Genomic DNA, 17,009 nt, shown 5'->3' on the forward strand with positions numbered 1-17,009 from the left:
TTTGGGAACAGGTCGTAGTCACTGGGTGCAAAGTCAGGACTGTAGGGTGGGTGGGTGATGAAGTTTCAACCAGAGTTTTGCAAGACAGCGACAGTTTGACGGGCGACGTGCTGATGCGCAGTGTTGTGGAGAATGCTTACGCACAGTGTGCGCACTGCGTGCTAGCGTAACTGTGTTTTGGGACTGAAAGGGGGTATTGTGGGTGAAAGGTGAACAAGCTGAAATTGTTCATCAGAACTGCACCTTTTAGTTGAATTCTTCCACTGGTGTATGAAAGAGGTGCCAGTCGCCGTGACGGAAAATTCTAATTTTTGCTGGGAAGATTAGTCCGAAGTTTATGTGTAGCTCATGAAGCTGCTGTTTTACCTGGTCATATTGTTTCCACTTTTTCTGAAGCTCCGTCGACAGGTCAGGGAAGAACATCACATGGTGTCTGTTGTTCATTAATTTTCTGCCCTCATCGCCCTCAACTTGTCTTGATTATTCAAGAACTTCATGATGACCACTCGGTGAGCCGTTTGAGATATTTTGGCCTTGTAGTCTATGTGCTCGCTCGACGATGGGGGGAGATGGGAACACACTTGCAAAAATGATGTGATTTCCCCTTGTTTAGCACTCTCAGGTAATCTGACAAGTCTCAGGTTGGATCTCTGGCAATGTTCCCTCTAAGCTGCGCACGTGCGCAATTGCGCACAGAAAATCTGCGTTGCGCTCAAAGAAAAACTCTAACCTGAACTGAAATTAAAAATAAAACTTCTACTATTCTCTTTTGCTGTGCTAGTCAGTAAGTGACTGGCTGGTCCCGTATGGGATTAGAATGATTCCACCTTATCCCATAGTCCAGCCAATAATGCAATTCACATTCGTATATACGCAGCTAGTCGTCGACAGGCTATGACAGCATCCTTATGTGCCTGTGTTTTAGCTAGCAAAGAGGTCTGGCTGATGTGGAGTGAAGCCACGTTAATGACAACGTGTACAACCATTGGAGATGTGAGCAGGACAGACGGAACAATTGATGGAAAAAGTGTGGACTTTATACCAGTTTTTAAATTATGTTGATAGGCCACGTAAAACCAGATTTAAAATATAAAATATATGCAATGTTTGGTTTTCTTCCTGAATACTATCGTTGTTTATATTTACTGCGGGAAGAAACCTTATATAAGAAAAAAGGCTCGAAAGCACTCTCCGCCTGTGAGCAAAAACAAAACCAAAAACACCCCCACCGTTTCCTATTGGTCGAAAAAAGTACCATGTCAACCAATCAAAAAATGATATGGCAAGTTGTTAAGAAACGGGGGGAAGTTTTAGGAGTGACGGCAGTGTTTTGAGATGTGAGAGATTTGCGACGTTTAGCACAAATCTTGTGTTAGTGTGTAGTGTAGTCAATAGTTTTCTTGCTGAATTTTACAGGTGTTACAGGAGTGATACATCTCCTGTTGTCAGGCCTGCAGGTATCAGGCTGTTGTTCTCCTTTATCTCATAGTGGACAGAAATATTTTTTTGGAGTGGCACAAATAATTTGTGTGGCATCAAATTTGATACAGAACACCTGATCTTGTTCTGTAAATATTTTTGAAATGTTTAATGCCAAACGTCTTGGTTGCATTTAAAAAAAATAGCTGCAAAAAACTTTGTTGTTTGCCAAACTGAGTTACTTTTTTGAAGAAGTAGCTATATAATTAATTGCTCAACATTGGTTTTTGTATACTGTATTTTGCAGACAGAGAGTTACAGGACTCTCTCCCAGACCACAGACTCATACTCATAATACAAGTCAGAGCTTTATAAAAAAAGAAGAAAAAGAAGAAAGTTGTGTTTTCAAAATTGGGGTTCAAGTTATTTTTACTTCCAATAGTGTTACCATACTACACAGGTCAATGACTACATTTTTGTTTTACATTTTCATTGTAAGTGGGCTAAAGCAGTTAATTAAAAGTAGTCGAACATAAATGTAAATGCTGTAATTTGATTATCTTAATAAACCATGTAACTTGGATGGATTCGATGCTGGCGTGACCACAGTGCACACGTCTGATGTCGCTCACAGTGGTCCAAGGGATCGCTCAGGGAGTTTGTGTGTTCGCTCAGACACATGGAAAATTAGAGGGAACATTGATGTCTGGCTTCTGTTTTCCAGGTCGTCCACCTTTAGTAGGAGTTCCTGAAGTTTCTTATGAAGGGAAGCCTCTTTTCTTGTAAGGGAGGAGACGTTGTCTTCAACTTTACTAATACGGGTTTCAGCTGAGGTAAGCCTCTCTGACAAGACCCCATTTGCGTCCTTTATTTGTTGGTTTGATGTTATAACTTCATGCAGTTGAGCAGTGAAGTGTGTTTTCAGCAACTGAGTTGTGGCCAGAACACTAGTTTCGGTCTGTTGGGCGTTAGCTTCTTCCATCTTCTCGGTTTCATATTCGTTGCTAGCATCATCATCTGATCCTTCCTTTCCAGCTGTTTTAGGCTTATGTCTATGTCTTATATGGTTAAGCGGCATGTTGACTGGCTGGGTCGGAGCAGAAGCTTGTGTTGGGACAAGTGCCAATAGAAAGATGGCTTTAGCTGCGGCAGAAAATCGATGAGAGGATGCAAAGCTCGGAGCCCGAAGTTTTGCTGCCGTTCAGATAGACGCCATAACCAGAAGCCCTGCAGCATTTTTTTTATTGTGTACTGAGAGCTTTTACCTAATGTTATTCTCACATTTTACACAATTCAATTCGATTTTATTTTATTTATACAGCACCAAATTACAACAACAGTCGCCTCAAAATTTAAGGGACTATTGTATCTTGATAAATTAATTTGTCATAAAGTAGCTTAGCAGTGTCTATTGCTCCAACGTGTCTATATGTAATCCCAACAGTACCTGGGAATGGTCCTGACGACTTGCTGGGGATGGGCCAGTGAATGGCATAACTACCTTTTTCATCCAGGAACTGGATGAACCCAGGGCACACTCCCTTTGACAGTGGGTTGGAGGATTTCATTCTGATTCTTTCAAAATCTTCCAAGACATATCCTTGGAACATATGTAAAACTTTGCAACAATATTCCTCCACAAGTAATCTCATCACTGACCCATAGCCAAATCAATCATGATGGATAATGTTACAGGCAGTACTTGCACCAGGGCAAGTATCCAGTTCATTCACACCTGTCACATATGCTTACTCTGAACCTATTCATGTTTTTGAGAAAATGGTCCACTCAAAGGCGTGGCAGTTCTGCTGTTCTCTGGCAAATGCCAATCGAGCTGCGGAACAGCGGGCTGCATTGGGTAGCTACCACCACGCATGCTGCTTGGACTCATGGATGTTTTTTTTAATGACAGAGTAGTTAAAAACATCCTAGAGTTGCTTACAGCAGGCTACTTTGAAGGCTTCTGGCAGTCTTTTGTCCTCCTGACAGAAGTGCACACTTTCATCTTTATTTCAAACAAGAAATTACATAACATTGAATTAACAGTTTCACCCATTTATACATACAGCCCCGTTTTAGACACTAATATGAACAATTAAATGATAAACCATTTTGTATCCATGTAAGGTCTATTCATGAATTATTCCATAACAAATTAAGCAGATAAAAAAGTAATCAATTTTGTAAGTAAATCAATTTCTAAAGGTATCGACATGATTCTCACCTGATAACCAATCCAATCCCCACATGCAAAGATGCATAGATGTCCATAAATCACGTTTTGTGTAATAATGAGAAATGACAGAGAAAAATGACTGAAAACTGAAATGCATTTAATACTTTGTACAAAAAGCCTTTGTTGGGGACAGCTCCACACAGGAGACATCTGTCTCCATCTGTCTCTCCTGTCCTCTACTCAAATGCATTCCTCAAGTGTGATTTTGGCCCATTCTTCCACAAAAACCAAAAAGTCTCCAAATCCCAAAGGATCCATGGCCCCCTGTAGGTTTTTCCATAGATTTTCATTTGGAGTCAGATCAGGCAATTGGCTGGGCCATTCATGGACCATTTTCTTTTTCTGTAAGCTTCTTTCACTGGATGCTTGGGATCATTTAGAGGAGTTTCTTTTAGGGTTTTGAAAACACAAGCAGGGGTGACATATACAAGAGTGCTGGGGTTGGGGACTCCAGGAAATCCAAGGGGGGAAAACAGGGTAGGTCACTCTTGCTCCTCTTCAGCCACACACTGCGATCTGCAAGCCGCACTCCAACTCAGAATACAAGTTAGTTCATATGCAAGATACAAACGAGAACGAAGAGTAGTTTAGAGCCGGGGCTACACTGACACTAATCGTACAACAACCCAGCGATGAGTAGCATCGCTTCATTGTCTTAATTAGCAACAGGAACACAGAGATAATGAGGCGCAGGTGGGAAGATGAACCGCAGGTGTGTGGGCCAAAGCAGGAACCCATAATTAGTTCTACCCAGGCAGGAGAGAGAGTAAGAGAGAGTATCAACAACAGCAAAACTCTAACTAATGTATGTGAGGACAGGTATATATTCTTGGGCTGCAGCTATCGATTATTTCAGTAATTGATAAATCTATCAATTATTCCATTGATTAATCGAGTAATTAGATAAGAAATACTTTTGTCTTATTAATGAGGAATAAATATTTAAAAGAAAAGAAATACAGGTCTTTCAAAATGAGCTGCTTATTGGTTTGCATCTTTACTCTGTCTTCATGGAAGGCTTATAAGTTTTTGTACATGTGTTCCTGCATGTTTAAGTGTTCATGTGAATGAGTGAGTTTGTGTCTGTAAGCCTTAAAAGAGAATGTGGTGGCTGCAATGAAGACAATAAAGTAAATCAACATTCTGTGCTTTTATGTAAAGTTTTTGTGCTGCTAAAAATAAGATGTTATGATGGTGTAGACATTAATTAATATTAACTGTTTTTCACTGTCCGACGTTAATTCTCCCAGGTCATTGGCTCAGGTCAGAGTTTTACTGGCCCATGTAAATTTTTATTGGCTTGTAAAAAAAAAAAAAAAAAAGTTTAATTTTTATATATTTCTAAAAATCTTAACACAATTTAATTGGGACAGTGTTTTATATTATTTCACTTTCAATCTGAAACATGTTATATTTTGTTGTGTAAAATAAACGGCGGTGGATAAGGCAGCTACAAAGTTGTCTTTCTTAATAACGGAGAGCTTCATAACAGTGCCGGCATCATGCTGTTGTTGTGTTATCAGTGTTTCTCTTTAAAACTGCTCCTAAATACATTTGCATTGCAAGTCTGTTTATAGTTGCAAATGTGGGTGAAACGCTCGCGTTCACATTTCCATGATGAAAATGGTACGCTAAAGAGCCGTGCCTTAAATGAAGTATCAAAGCAAGAATTTTTTATAATCGAATTATTCAAAATACTTGATGAATTAATGCAGCCCCAGTATATTTATAAACTACCATAACTGTTATATGTATTAAGACAATTGACATTTTATTTTTCTTGTACTGCTTTTAGTCTGATTTTTACTATTAAGCATATTCTGTATATAGAATTAGGTATATGGTTTAATTCAGCATACTTTTTAAAAGCAAAAAACTTATATATTCAGTACCATATTTTTTTATTTCTAAATGAAACCTGACAATGCAACTATGGCTATTTGTCCCCTGTGTAAGTTTGCCTGGATCCTTATTTAAAATTAGCTGTCTTGAGTCTTTGTCTGAGATGAATGACAGTATTCACTGTTTAAAGCAGTGGTTCCCAAACCTTTTTTGCTGGGTCCCCCTTTGCTTTACAAGAACCCCCCCCCCCCCCCCCCCCCCCCATATAAACACATCCTCCAACCACACACACCCATATTCTGTTTTCAAACTCCACTGCAGTTTATTTCACACCTCAAACATTTAGTAAACAATTAAACATATAAAAGTGAACTGCAAAAAATTACAGGTAGCAATAAAATAAACTACTAACTCTTTTACGCAATGTCCACACCTACACGAATATTTTTTAAAGCGCAGCTTTTTCTATGCGTTTGGACCTTTCGTCCACACGTAAACTGCATTTCGAATCACCGAAAACTGAGATTTTTTTAAAACTCCTGTCAGGTTGGAGATTTTCAAAAACTCAGTTTTTGTGTTTACATGTGAACAAGGAATACGGAGTTCGTCACGCATTGTCAAAGGTATATGCCTTTTTTCACTTCACGCTGTGCGTCACATTATTGTTTACATGAGATTAATTTCTACAATGGCGGATATAGACAAAATACTGTTTCTGCTGCCTTCAGGTGAATGTATGGCTATTCACCCTATGCAGTGAGCTTAACATAAGAGGAGATGGTCCCAGGAATGACAGGACACATCGCTTTGTCTTTGTGTCTTTAACTGAAGACCATTTTTTCCTCTTTTAATTTGTAAGACTGTGAACATACAGTAAAATAATACGTAAGTATCAGTATCGACTTATTTTGTAACCAAAAAGAGAAGTTCGCAACATAGCTTTTCTTATGCTTTACATTCACCATAAACATCTTTCCTTATAAGTTCAAATAACCTCTTAAGTAACAGGAAAGTAACTAATCTTACAGAAAATAAAGCTACACATTGATTACTTACAGATTACGGCTCAACAAACTCCCCAACGATGTAAACTGGGCTTAAAGTTGTGACGCTTGTTTTCTCCTCCAGGCATTTTCTCACACTGCCTGCGTGAACTTTGCCTGCTGCTTACAACACAGCACAAAGGGGGCAGTGTAGTGCACACAAAATAACTAAACAAGAAGCCACAAAACTCAAGGGGTAATACTGCCCACTAGTGGGAAAACTGAAAAATGCACCAGCCAAAGAAACCCAATAAAGCAACAACAGGGGCAGAATACTTTTAATCAGGGGCGATTCTAGAATCAGAGCTTTGGGGGTGCTGAGCACCCAGAGAGCTGCCCAGCCAGGCAAGATAAACCTGTCTCTGTCAGTCCCTGCATCCTTAAACGTTGTCCCGAGATCTCTTTGACTGTCTCCTTGGTGCATTTAAACCCCTGTTTCTCGCTGTCCTCATCGTCTGTTGTATTCATCTCCATTATCAGTCATCATAATTTTACCATCTCTGTGTAAGTCTGCAAATTTCTTTATTAAATCATAAGATTCTTAAATTCATCAAGTCTCTCTGTGCCTGGGTCCTCGTCACAAAACATGACATCACTGTTTTGTACATTTTAACACAATTTAATCTCACATTTGTGAAAGAAAAGCAAAACACTTTTTTGAAAAGTCTGTAACAAAACCATCAAATCTGATCAAGGTTATTTAAATGCTGCTAAAGAAGAATGGATTGGAATAAAAAAAAAAAATACATATCCTAACCTTCATTACTGCGGGAGAATAATGAATGATGCTCATAGTGAGTAAGAAGTAAACTGAATGCATTTTTTGGACAGAGATTCACATTTAATGTGTATGTATAATATAATACAGATACATAAAAAACACTCCCGAAACAGAATAAATTGTTACAAATAAATTATTACATAATATTAAAACTATAAAAATGGAGGCAACTTTGCCTGTGGTAGAATGTATACAATGTGTACAATGTATGCAGATACTAATTTTACTAATTTAATAAAACTAATTTTGTGTTGTCAGATTTATGACTTTCATGCTTTCATAGTGGTCCTTAGGAGAGCTTGACATTTTCTCAGGTGGTACACACTGTAAAAAGTTTGAGAAACACTGAGAAGTGTATGTGTGCTTTTGGAAAACATTTAAAGCTGCAGTACAGAATCTTTGAAACAAGCTTAAAACATTTTTAGAATATAAACAGAGCGTCTGCTTCTCTTTACAGCTCCTCACTCCACCAGGGCTGTTTGGCACTTTCTGATAGTGTGCAAATGTAATGTATGTACTGCGGCAGTCATACAGACAACTGGACGGTCCAAAAGCTGGCCTACCTATTACTGGCTGAGGTTTTAGCAGAGTTGTGGCTGAACCACATAAAAATATATCATTAATTTTAATCTCCCCAATCAATTATAATGTTATGTTGGAATGTTGTTAAAGAGGGTCAAAATGTTTCAACCCAGTTTGTTTTGCAGATTCTGTATAGCAGCTTTAATATAGGGAGGACACAACTTCCAGATTGTGTGAGTTTCTGTTGTACCTGTCACTGTTCCCTGTCTATTATCTTACCTGGTTCTTCCTGACCTTGCCCTTTCTCCTCACATTCCCCTCTTTCCTCTCTCCCTCTTTGGACTGACAATCATACACAAATAGATTGTATTAAATTAGATGAAAATTAAATTAATATGAAAAAATACTATTAAGATCACTAATAAAAAAGTCCTCTCTCAGTGTACTTTCAACCAAAAAGCAAATAACCAAACCACATGAACATCTAATAAAAGATATAAATATTGAAACACTGATCCAACATTATTCTTGATTGACGGATCATTTGATTTTACACTTTTACCTGAATGTGGCTCCTTTTTTTAAAAAAAAACTTCCTCATATCCATTATGAACCTGGCTGTCTCTCTGTACGCACACACGCACACACACAACAGGAGTTATAAGGTTAATGGGCATTCAGTCAGTTAGCTAGTTAATATCCATTTAAAACAGGACAGTGGTAACAACTTTAGGCTACAGAAAATTTAAAGTTTTAGATTTTTAAATAGGCTGTATACATTTCAATGGGAGGAACAGGACGGTGAAATGTCGCTGAATTTACTACAGAGCAGGACGGATTGTAGGGTAGCAAACATTGTCGGAAAACACGTTTTCAACACTGCAGGTTACCTGGGTGTAATGTTTTTCAGTTAAAAAGAAACATGGTCTGACTCCTACCAACTATATAAAGAGTAACTGAAGGTTAAATGCAACTAACATGTCCTGTCTTAAGCCATTCACTCACACCTCGGCTCTGCTGCGTCTCAGCCACCATCGCTCTGGCAGCAAGAGTGCTAGAGCCAGAGCAGGAGAGAGCTGGAACAAACCATTTTGGGAGGGGGGGGGTTATCTATACTTTTGTTGTTAAAATGTTACGTCTCAAACAAGTACAGTACTGTATGCTTTTTATATTTTTAGTAGTGTGTCACACAAACAGCAAATATTGTCAAAAAAAGTAAGAAATCTTTGGGGGTGCTTTGATTCATTTTGGGGGTGCTGAAGCACCCCCAAAAATGGGCTAAAATCGCCCCTGCTTTTAATCTTACTATCTGCAGTTTTTACACCCTTACATATAAACACTCAGTTACCATCCCTCCATTTAGAAAGGCAGAGGCATCATGGTGTAATTATTTTACATGTAGTTGTTTTTTTCCAGTGTAATAATATTCAACATTGCTATCAATACATTTTTCAAAAAATGCCTCTGTGCAAAATGGGTTCAAAAACATAAACAACTGTGGGATGCTGTTTGTCCGTGATTTGGACAGGGGGAACAAATTGTGGCAGGATCAGCCTGATATTATTTGTATCCCACTATAACTTTACTGTATAAAGAGCTAACATCACCAAAATAGTAGTAGTTAGTCATTACAAGAAGTGTTTGTGAACTAAAAATCAAGAATGTAGGACACTGTTTGTTGGTGATTTGGACAGCCCAGTCCACCTTGGCACTTGTGCAGGTGTTTACACATTTTTTTGTTTTATTTAAAGGATCTTTATTTTCCTTTCAACAGTTCAGTTATAAATGCCTTCTTACAAAGAGTAAACATAAGGTCTTATTTGGCAGCATTAATAATATTGTTACTCCTGCACCACCTACTGTCCAAGTATTTTGAAATGAACATTGTGATATTTTTTTTCTTTTTAGGTAGAAAAAAATATGTGAGATATGTGTGATATAATAATTTTTCTCCTTTAGCATTTTTGTTGTAATGGTAAATGGTCTAATTCTTATATAGCACTTTTCTACTCTCCCAGAGTACTCAAAGCGCTCTATTCAACATATCCCATTCACACAAGCACTTTCAGTGCTTCCTAGTTAAAATCCATACAAATTTATGCCCAACAATACTTGGCATGCACACTTGAGGAGCCAGGAGTCAAACCACTAACCTTAAAATCAGTAGATGACTCTGCTCTACCTCCTGAGCTGTAGCCACCCCGAGCTATAGCCACCCTCTGTCTGTTCCTGTTTCTGCTCATGCTTGGCCATTTATATTAGAACATATTTTTTTTTACCAGTTTCATTATCTGAGCTAGTTAATTTAGTCAATTCAGTGAAAGCATCCTCTTGCTCTCTGTCTGAAAATGTCTTTCAGTCTATCTGTACCCGTGTGCTCACGATAACGAAAACGCCACTGATCTCTGGTCAATATCCTGCATATTTTAAGAATGCTGTCATCTAACCACTTGCATAAAGATAAAACTTAAGTTCTTGTTTGTGCTGCTGACAGATTTGTGCCTAAGGTAATGGAAACTGCCACTGCTCCTTGTTTTTCCCTTATGGGATTAATCAACACAGCATGTCAATAAAAGGGAATGGCAAAACAATAAAACCTAACGACTAGGCTCAGAAAGTCAGAAAGCTGTCATGTGGTCATTATTACAAACCAACTTGCTCTTATTCATTTTGCTGTATTCCTGTTTTACTTCTGCTGTAGCCTCTTCTCTGTTTCCCTCCTCCTGTCAGTTACAGAGACAATTTCATCTAAATGGCATGCACAAGAGTGGAGATGTCATTCTGGGTGGACTGTTTCAAGTCCACTTTTTTTCAAGTGTTCCTGACCTGTCTTTTACCTCACAACCACAGCAGCCTACTTGCCATGGGTAAGTATGTTAGGAGAAAAGAAAAAGAAACTGGGATCAGTGCCATTTATATATATATATATATATGTATATATATATATATATATATATATTCATACCATAAAAAGGGTGTATGTTGAATGAAGCATCTTCTTTGTTATTTTTCTCATTTTAAAAAACCTGTTTAATTGTTACTTTGTAGCAGTATTTTTGTAACACAAGTTCTGTTGTATTCTTAATGCATGTATTCTGCCGTATGTTTCAATAATAATCCTTCTTTTGTTAGATTTTATGAACTAGGATTTAGGCATGCACAAACCATGGCCTTTGCTATTGATGAAATCAACAGAAGCTCCAACCTGCTACCTAATGTCACTCTGGGATACACTCTTTATGATAACTGCATCAACCTTGGAATTGGATTCCGTGCTGCATTGTCATTAGCCAGTGGTCAAGAGGAGCATTTTATATTAGATGATACATGTGTTGGAACTACTCCAGTCTTAGGGATTGTTGGTGATTCTCCCTCTGCACACTCTATTGCTATCTCTAGCACTTTAGGTTTGTACAGAGTACCTATGGTAAGTCACCTGCTTAATCATTAAATTGTTTTCTTGGATTATTTTGATTAAATTTAAAGTTTAATCAAAACCGACTCAGTCAAAATGACAAAATTAAAATAGGAAGTCAAGTCTTTCAATTGTTTTCCAATATACAGTCTGTATATTTCACAGGTGAGTTATTTTTCAACATGTTCCTGCCTGAGTAACCGTCAAAAGTATCCAGCCTTCTTTAGGACGATCCCAAGTGATGCATTCCAGGTGAAAATGTTTTAGTAAAATTTCTATTCAAATTTGGATATTGTGATTTTTCACAGTTACTCTTAATATTGTGTGGCAACAGAAAAGATAATCGTGTGGTGTGGTCCCAAATCCGATGGGCAGCTAATCCACTGAAAGAGGTTTTTTTTTTTATCTTTACACTGATGTTTTAATCTCTATTCACTTAGGTACGTGCTATGATTCAGATTCTAAAGCATTTTGGCTGGACATGGGCAGGTCTGCTCATCACTGATGATGATTATGGACTCCATGCAGCAAGATCCTTACAATCTGAGCTCAGTCTGTCTGGTGAAGGTTGCCTGGCTTACTTCGAGGTTTTGCCCTGGGACAAAGACAAAGATGAACTCAGGAGGATTGTGAATGTGATGAAAAAATCCACAGCTCGAGTTGTCATTGTCTTTGCACATGAGAGTGTCATGATAAACCTTATGGAAGAGGTTTGGATTCAAAATTTGGTTATTGTTGGGTTTGAAGATACTTTATAAAACGTGTGTTTGTGTGAATGGGTAAAGAAAATTTGTCTTCTGTAATTATTTTGCAAAATCAGCAACTAGTTGAATGGCATGATAATGCCCCTAAAGTATATATATATATATATATCACTTTAAACATTTGGTTTATTACAATGCACAGGTAGTGAGGCAAAATGTAACTGGCCTACAGTGGATGGCCAGTGAAGCCTGGACAGCAGCTGCTGTGCTCCAAACACCTCACCTTATGCCATACCTGGGTGGTACACTAGGTATTGCCATTCGTCATGGGGAAATACCAGGGCTCATGGAATTCCTGTTAAAAACACGTCCTACTCTACATTACAACAATAGCTATGGAAATAGCATGGTGAGATTTTAACCATTTTCTAATGCATGTGCAAGAATTAGATGCTATTATAATTTATATTAACAAAATCTAAATATTTCAGGTGAATCAGTTTTGGGAATTCATATTTCAGTGCAGATTTTCACAAGCTTCAGCAGGCTGGGTGGAGCAAGGAGGTCAACTATGCACTGGACAGGAAGATCTAGAGAATGTAGACACTGAGTTCTTGGACATTTCCAGCCTCCGGCCTGAGTACAATGTGTACAAAGCTGTGTATGCTCTTGCACATTCCCTTGATGACATGCTGCGTTGCAAGCCAGGAAGAGGGCCTTTCACTGGAGACAGCTGTGCCACTCTGCAGTCACTGGAGCCTTGGCAGGTGTGAAATCACTTTGCTCTCCATCTATGAATAAATAGTTTCCTTGTAATTACTTTCAGGGTGAAATTCAGTGTTTAATGAATTTAGATCAAAAATGATCATTTACCTGTGTACGTACATAACTTTAGTAGTGACTTACCTGGCAAATTTCTATATTATATGTGTAATATTTTATTTCATTATTGAATACAGAGTGCCACTGTTTGCACTCTTTGCAAGAAATAAGTTAATTCTAATAGATCCCTTTTTTAACAGCTTGTTTATTACTTGGAAAGGGTGAACTTTTCCACTTCATTTGGTGATCAAGTGTCATTTGATGAGAATGGTGATGTGGTGCCAATTTATGATGTGATGAACTGGTTGTGGCTCCCTGATGGAAGCACTGAAGTTCATAATGTGGGTGAGATTAAGAGGTCCGCTTTCAGAGGTGAAGAACTCATACTTGATGAAGACAAAATCTTCTGGAACTTTGAATCCAAAAAGGTTATATAAGTTTTTTCAGACTTTTTGTCACGTGTACAGTAAATATTATTAAGGCAGTCAATATTTAATTTTTTATGTCCAATAGCCACCTCGATCAGTATGCAGTGAGAGCTGTCCTCCTGGTACCCACATGGTGAGAAGGAAGGGAGAGCCCAAATGCTGTTTTGACTGCATCCCTTGTTCTGAGGGAAAAACCACTAACAAGAGCAGTAAGTTTTTATCTTTCACCACTGCATCTTTAATTTGATTCATATTAAACATAGTATGTTTGAGGGAACAGTCACCAATAAAAGCAGTAGGTGTTTATCTTTCAAAATGGAAAATTTAATTTCTTTGAAATATAATATCCATTTTACTATCTTGCCCTTTTTTAGACTCATTTGAATGCACCAGTTGTCCAGATGATTTTTGGTCAAACCCCGAACGTGACCACTGCGTTCCCAAGAAGACAGAATTCCTCTCCTACCATGACCCTTTGGGTATTTGTTTGGCAGCAACTTCACTGCTGGGCACATTTATATGTGCTGTTGTTCTAGGGATCTTTTTCTACCATCGCAGAACACCTATAATACGTGCCAACAATTCAGAACTTAGTTTCCAGCTATTGCTGTCACTCAAGTTATGTTTCCTTTGTTCACTGCTGTTCATTGGACGACCCAGGATGTGGACGTGTCAACTCAGGCAAGCAGCATTTGGGATCAGCTTTGTGCTGTGTGTCTCATGCATCTTAGTAAAAACCATGGTAGTTCTGGCTGTGTTCAAAGCCTCCAAGCCAGGAGGGGGAACCAGTCTGAAGTGGTTTGGTGTTACGCAGCAGAGAGGAACAGTTCTAGTTCTTACATCTATTCAGGCAGCCATCTGTACTACCTGGCTTGTCTCTTCCTCTCCATTTCCACATAAAAACAGCCAGTATCACAATGATAAGATCATTTTTGAGTGTGCAGTTGGGTCAACTGTTGGTTTTGCAGTGTTATTGGGCTATATTGGTGTGCTAGCTTTCCTCAGTTTTCTAATTGCATTCCTGGTGAGGAATCTCCCTGATAGTTTTAATGAGGCCAAGCTCATCACATTCAGCATGCTGATCTTCTGTGCTGTGTGGGTGGCCTTTGTTCCTGTTTATATCAGCTCTACTGGAAATCGTGCAGATGCAGTGGAGGTATTTGCCATCCTGGCCTCAAGTTTTGGACTCTTATTTACACTGTTTGGGCCCAAGTGTTACTTAATCCTGATGAGACCAGAGATGAACACTAAAAAAGCAATAATGGGTCGTGGAAAATAATCATAATATTTTTCCATATATAGCAGAAAAGTACATGCAGAAAACTAAATAAAAAATATATAATATATGTAACCAAATATACTGATCCTTAAAAAAACTGTCAGGAGAACATATTAAAACCTTCTTCTTCATGTCCCGTTAAATATTTTAAAAAGGCACTTATATTTTCAAATGCTAATATAGATTATGTGACTTATAATTGTTAAATTTCCCTTATACATACATAATTCATAAATAAAATATTTTGTGTAAATAAACAAACCTTTAACTATAGATTCTTCCACGACTCATGGTATATTTGTGTATAATTAGCATATCTGGAGCTATGGGATTATCATTTATCAGGAACTGATGACTACTAATAAAAATATTGGTCAGTTTTTTATAATGATTGGACATTACATCACTAAGGATATGAGTTTCAAAGTATCAAAACGATAAAAACATGTGTAACTAAAAAAGCAAGAATCCACATTTTTAATATATATTTATTCTATGCAAGACTATGGCGTTATTTTTTGCCACTATTCTGAGCTCACGTAAAAAAAACTTTGAGCGCACGTAAAAAAAGTTTGCAGGTGCAAGTATTATTTTTTGAGGAGAAATTTATTTTGAGCGAAGAAAAGCTGAATTTGAGTGAACAAAATTCATTGCTGCGTGCAAAAAATGTATTTCCGTGTTTGCAATAGCAGCCCCACTCGCTCAGTTTTTGCATTTGCGCTCGCTCGCAATGTGTTGCTCGCGCTCTCAACATTTCGGCCCGTGCGCGCTCAACTCTTTCTGTACACCATTATATTTGTGCCACAAAACCAGCCAATCACAGACTTGGATGCAAAAAAATCTGATTGGCTGTTCTGGTCTCCAATCAGCTAGAAATGACGAAATGCAATATCCCAGAATCCATTTCGTCCAAAACTCAAACGAGGTAGTGGCGGAGGAACACAGAGTGGTGGAGTTTGAAATATTACTCTTTCTGGGTCACAAAATAAACTTTTAAGATATTTTCATGCGAGAATGGTGCTGTGTAAACTTCAAATATCTGCTCGATTTATCAAGACATCACATATTTGCAAAAGTGCTCTAACGTTTTCGGAGATAGTACATTCATGTAGTTGTAAAAAGCATGATGATATATTAAGTAATCCAAAGTATTCAGAATACATTACTCTCATTGAGTAACGTAACGGAATACGTTACAAAATACATTTTGGGGCATGTATTCTGTAATCTATAGTGGAATACATTTTAAAAGTAACCTTCCCAACACTGAATATAGTGTATCTCTAAGTGCATCTTAGAAGAACTCAGGTTACGTATTCTCCTGCTCGGTTTACTTGCCAGATTTTTCAGCTTCTTCTCACAGTCCAAAGACATGCAGTTAGTGGGTTTATGTTAAATGGTGATTCTAAATTGCCCATAGTTTTGAGTGTGAGCAGTTGTCTGTCTTTCTGTGTTAGCCCTGCGTAAAACTGGTGACCTGTCCAGGGTGTATCCCGGTTCTCACTAAATGGTAACCGGGATAGCCTTGTAAAGAGAGGCCGTCTCTCCTGCATGAAGTCCAGGTGCTGGTTTTCCAGTGTGTGCGTCTGATGGCCCAAAGCTGACTCAGAGCCATAACACCATCAATGACTGCAGTATGGAACAGGTGTGGGTGTCCTCATCTCCCAGAGGAGTCCAAATTGTCATCAAACAGCCCTACAGACACAAATGTGAAAATATAAACAACCAGACTATCAGCAGTGATTTAAGTACTTTAAGACCTCTGTGAAAATCATTTACAGTATATATCACAGAATTTAAGGCCTTTATAATCACAGAGCATACAGAGAAAAGTACTAAACTGAATCAATTTCAGCTTTCGTTTCTCATGATGTATATTGTATTAATAATTAAATTTCATTATCTGTAGCTTTACCACACATTTGCCACACAGGTGTAGATACTGTAGGTTCAGTGAATGCTTAGATTGCACTGATTAGAATATACTGGACATTCAAAGCTAAGATTCAGCGCACTGTGTTAGAGGCTGGGATTTGATGAATTCATCATATATACAACCTTTGATCATCGTTTATGTCCAGTTGAGAATGAATCTGTGCACTCACATATTAAATGAACTGAAATCAGTAGTGTGATCTCCAGTCTTGATATGCTGAATGAGAGAACTGACAGCTGTTATTTTAATCAGCCTGTCTCAGTTGTTTTAACTCACAAGTATCACAAAGTAATGTCGTAACATCTGGACTGACGAGTTTACTGTCAGCATTTTAATCGCTAGTTTAAAGGCTGTAGGCTGCAGCCGTTGCTCTAACACTGTATAAATGTAACAGGCCTCAGTCCAGGTTCTAATAGTTTGAGCTGCTTCCAGCTTTATTTGTGAAGAGCACAGCAGCTTACAAAACACGTAGCTAGCTTGTACAGCTGCGACGTAAAACTTTCATAAGCTAAGATGACCTTAAAATAACGGGGCTATGTGCGGTGATGCTAGCGTTAGCCACGTTAGCACGTTACCTTCACA

At 38.1% G+C, this 17,009-nt stretch overlaps 1 protein-coding gene across 1 annotated transcript; it reads left to right on the top strand.

Moving 5' to 3' along the window:
* The first annotated feature begins 10,600 nt into the window (after window positions 1-10,600).
* LOC102780960 (extracellular calcium-sensing receptor-like) lies at window positions 10,601-14,491 on the top strand. Its single transcript, XM_006808504.3, has 9 exons — window positions 10,601-10,710; window positions 10,976-11,270; window positions 11,424-11,510; window positions 11,699-11,968; window positions 12,165-12,371; window positions 12,454-12,729; window positions 12,985-13,212; window positions 13,298-13,421; window positions 13,587-14,491. Exons 1-9 carry the CDS (start codon window positions 10,601-10,603, stop codon window positions 14,489-14,491), a joined length of 2,502 nt encoding a protein of 833 aa, XP_006808567.2.
* The last annotated feature ends 2,518 nt before the right edge of the window (window positions 14,492-17,009 follow it).

The sequence above is a fragment of the Neolamprologus brichardi genome, chromosome 14 (genome assembly GCF_056152115.1).
Source record: "Neolamprologus brichardi isolate AB-2024 chromosome 14, ASM5615211v1, whole genome shotgun sequence".
Lineage (NCBI taxonomy): Eukaryota > Metazoa > Chordata > Actinopteri > Cichliformes > Cichlidae > Neolamprologus > Neolamprologus brichardi.

Bases quoted from the DNA above. Each gene is read 5' to 3' on its own strand.
- LOC102780960 (XM_006808504.3), top strand. From the start codon at position 10,601: ATGCACAAGAGTGGAGATGTCATTCTGGGTGGACTGTTTCAAGTCCAC. The intron at 11,969-12,164 runs GTTTGGATTCAA...TACAATGCACAG, and splicing joins TGATAAACCTTATGGAAGAG to GTAGTGAGGCAAAATGTAAC. The intron at 12,730-12,984 runs GTGTGAAATCAC...CTTTTTTAACAG, and splicing joins AGTCACTGGAGCCTTGGCAG to CTTGTTTATTACTTGGAAAG.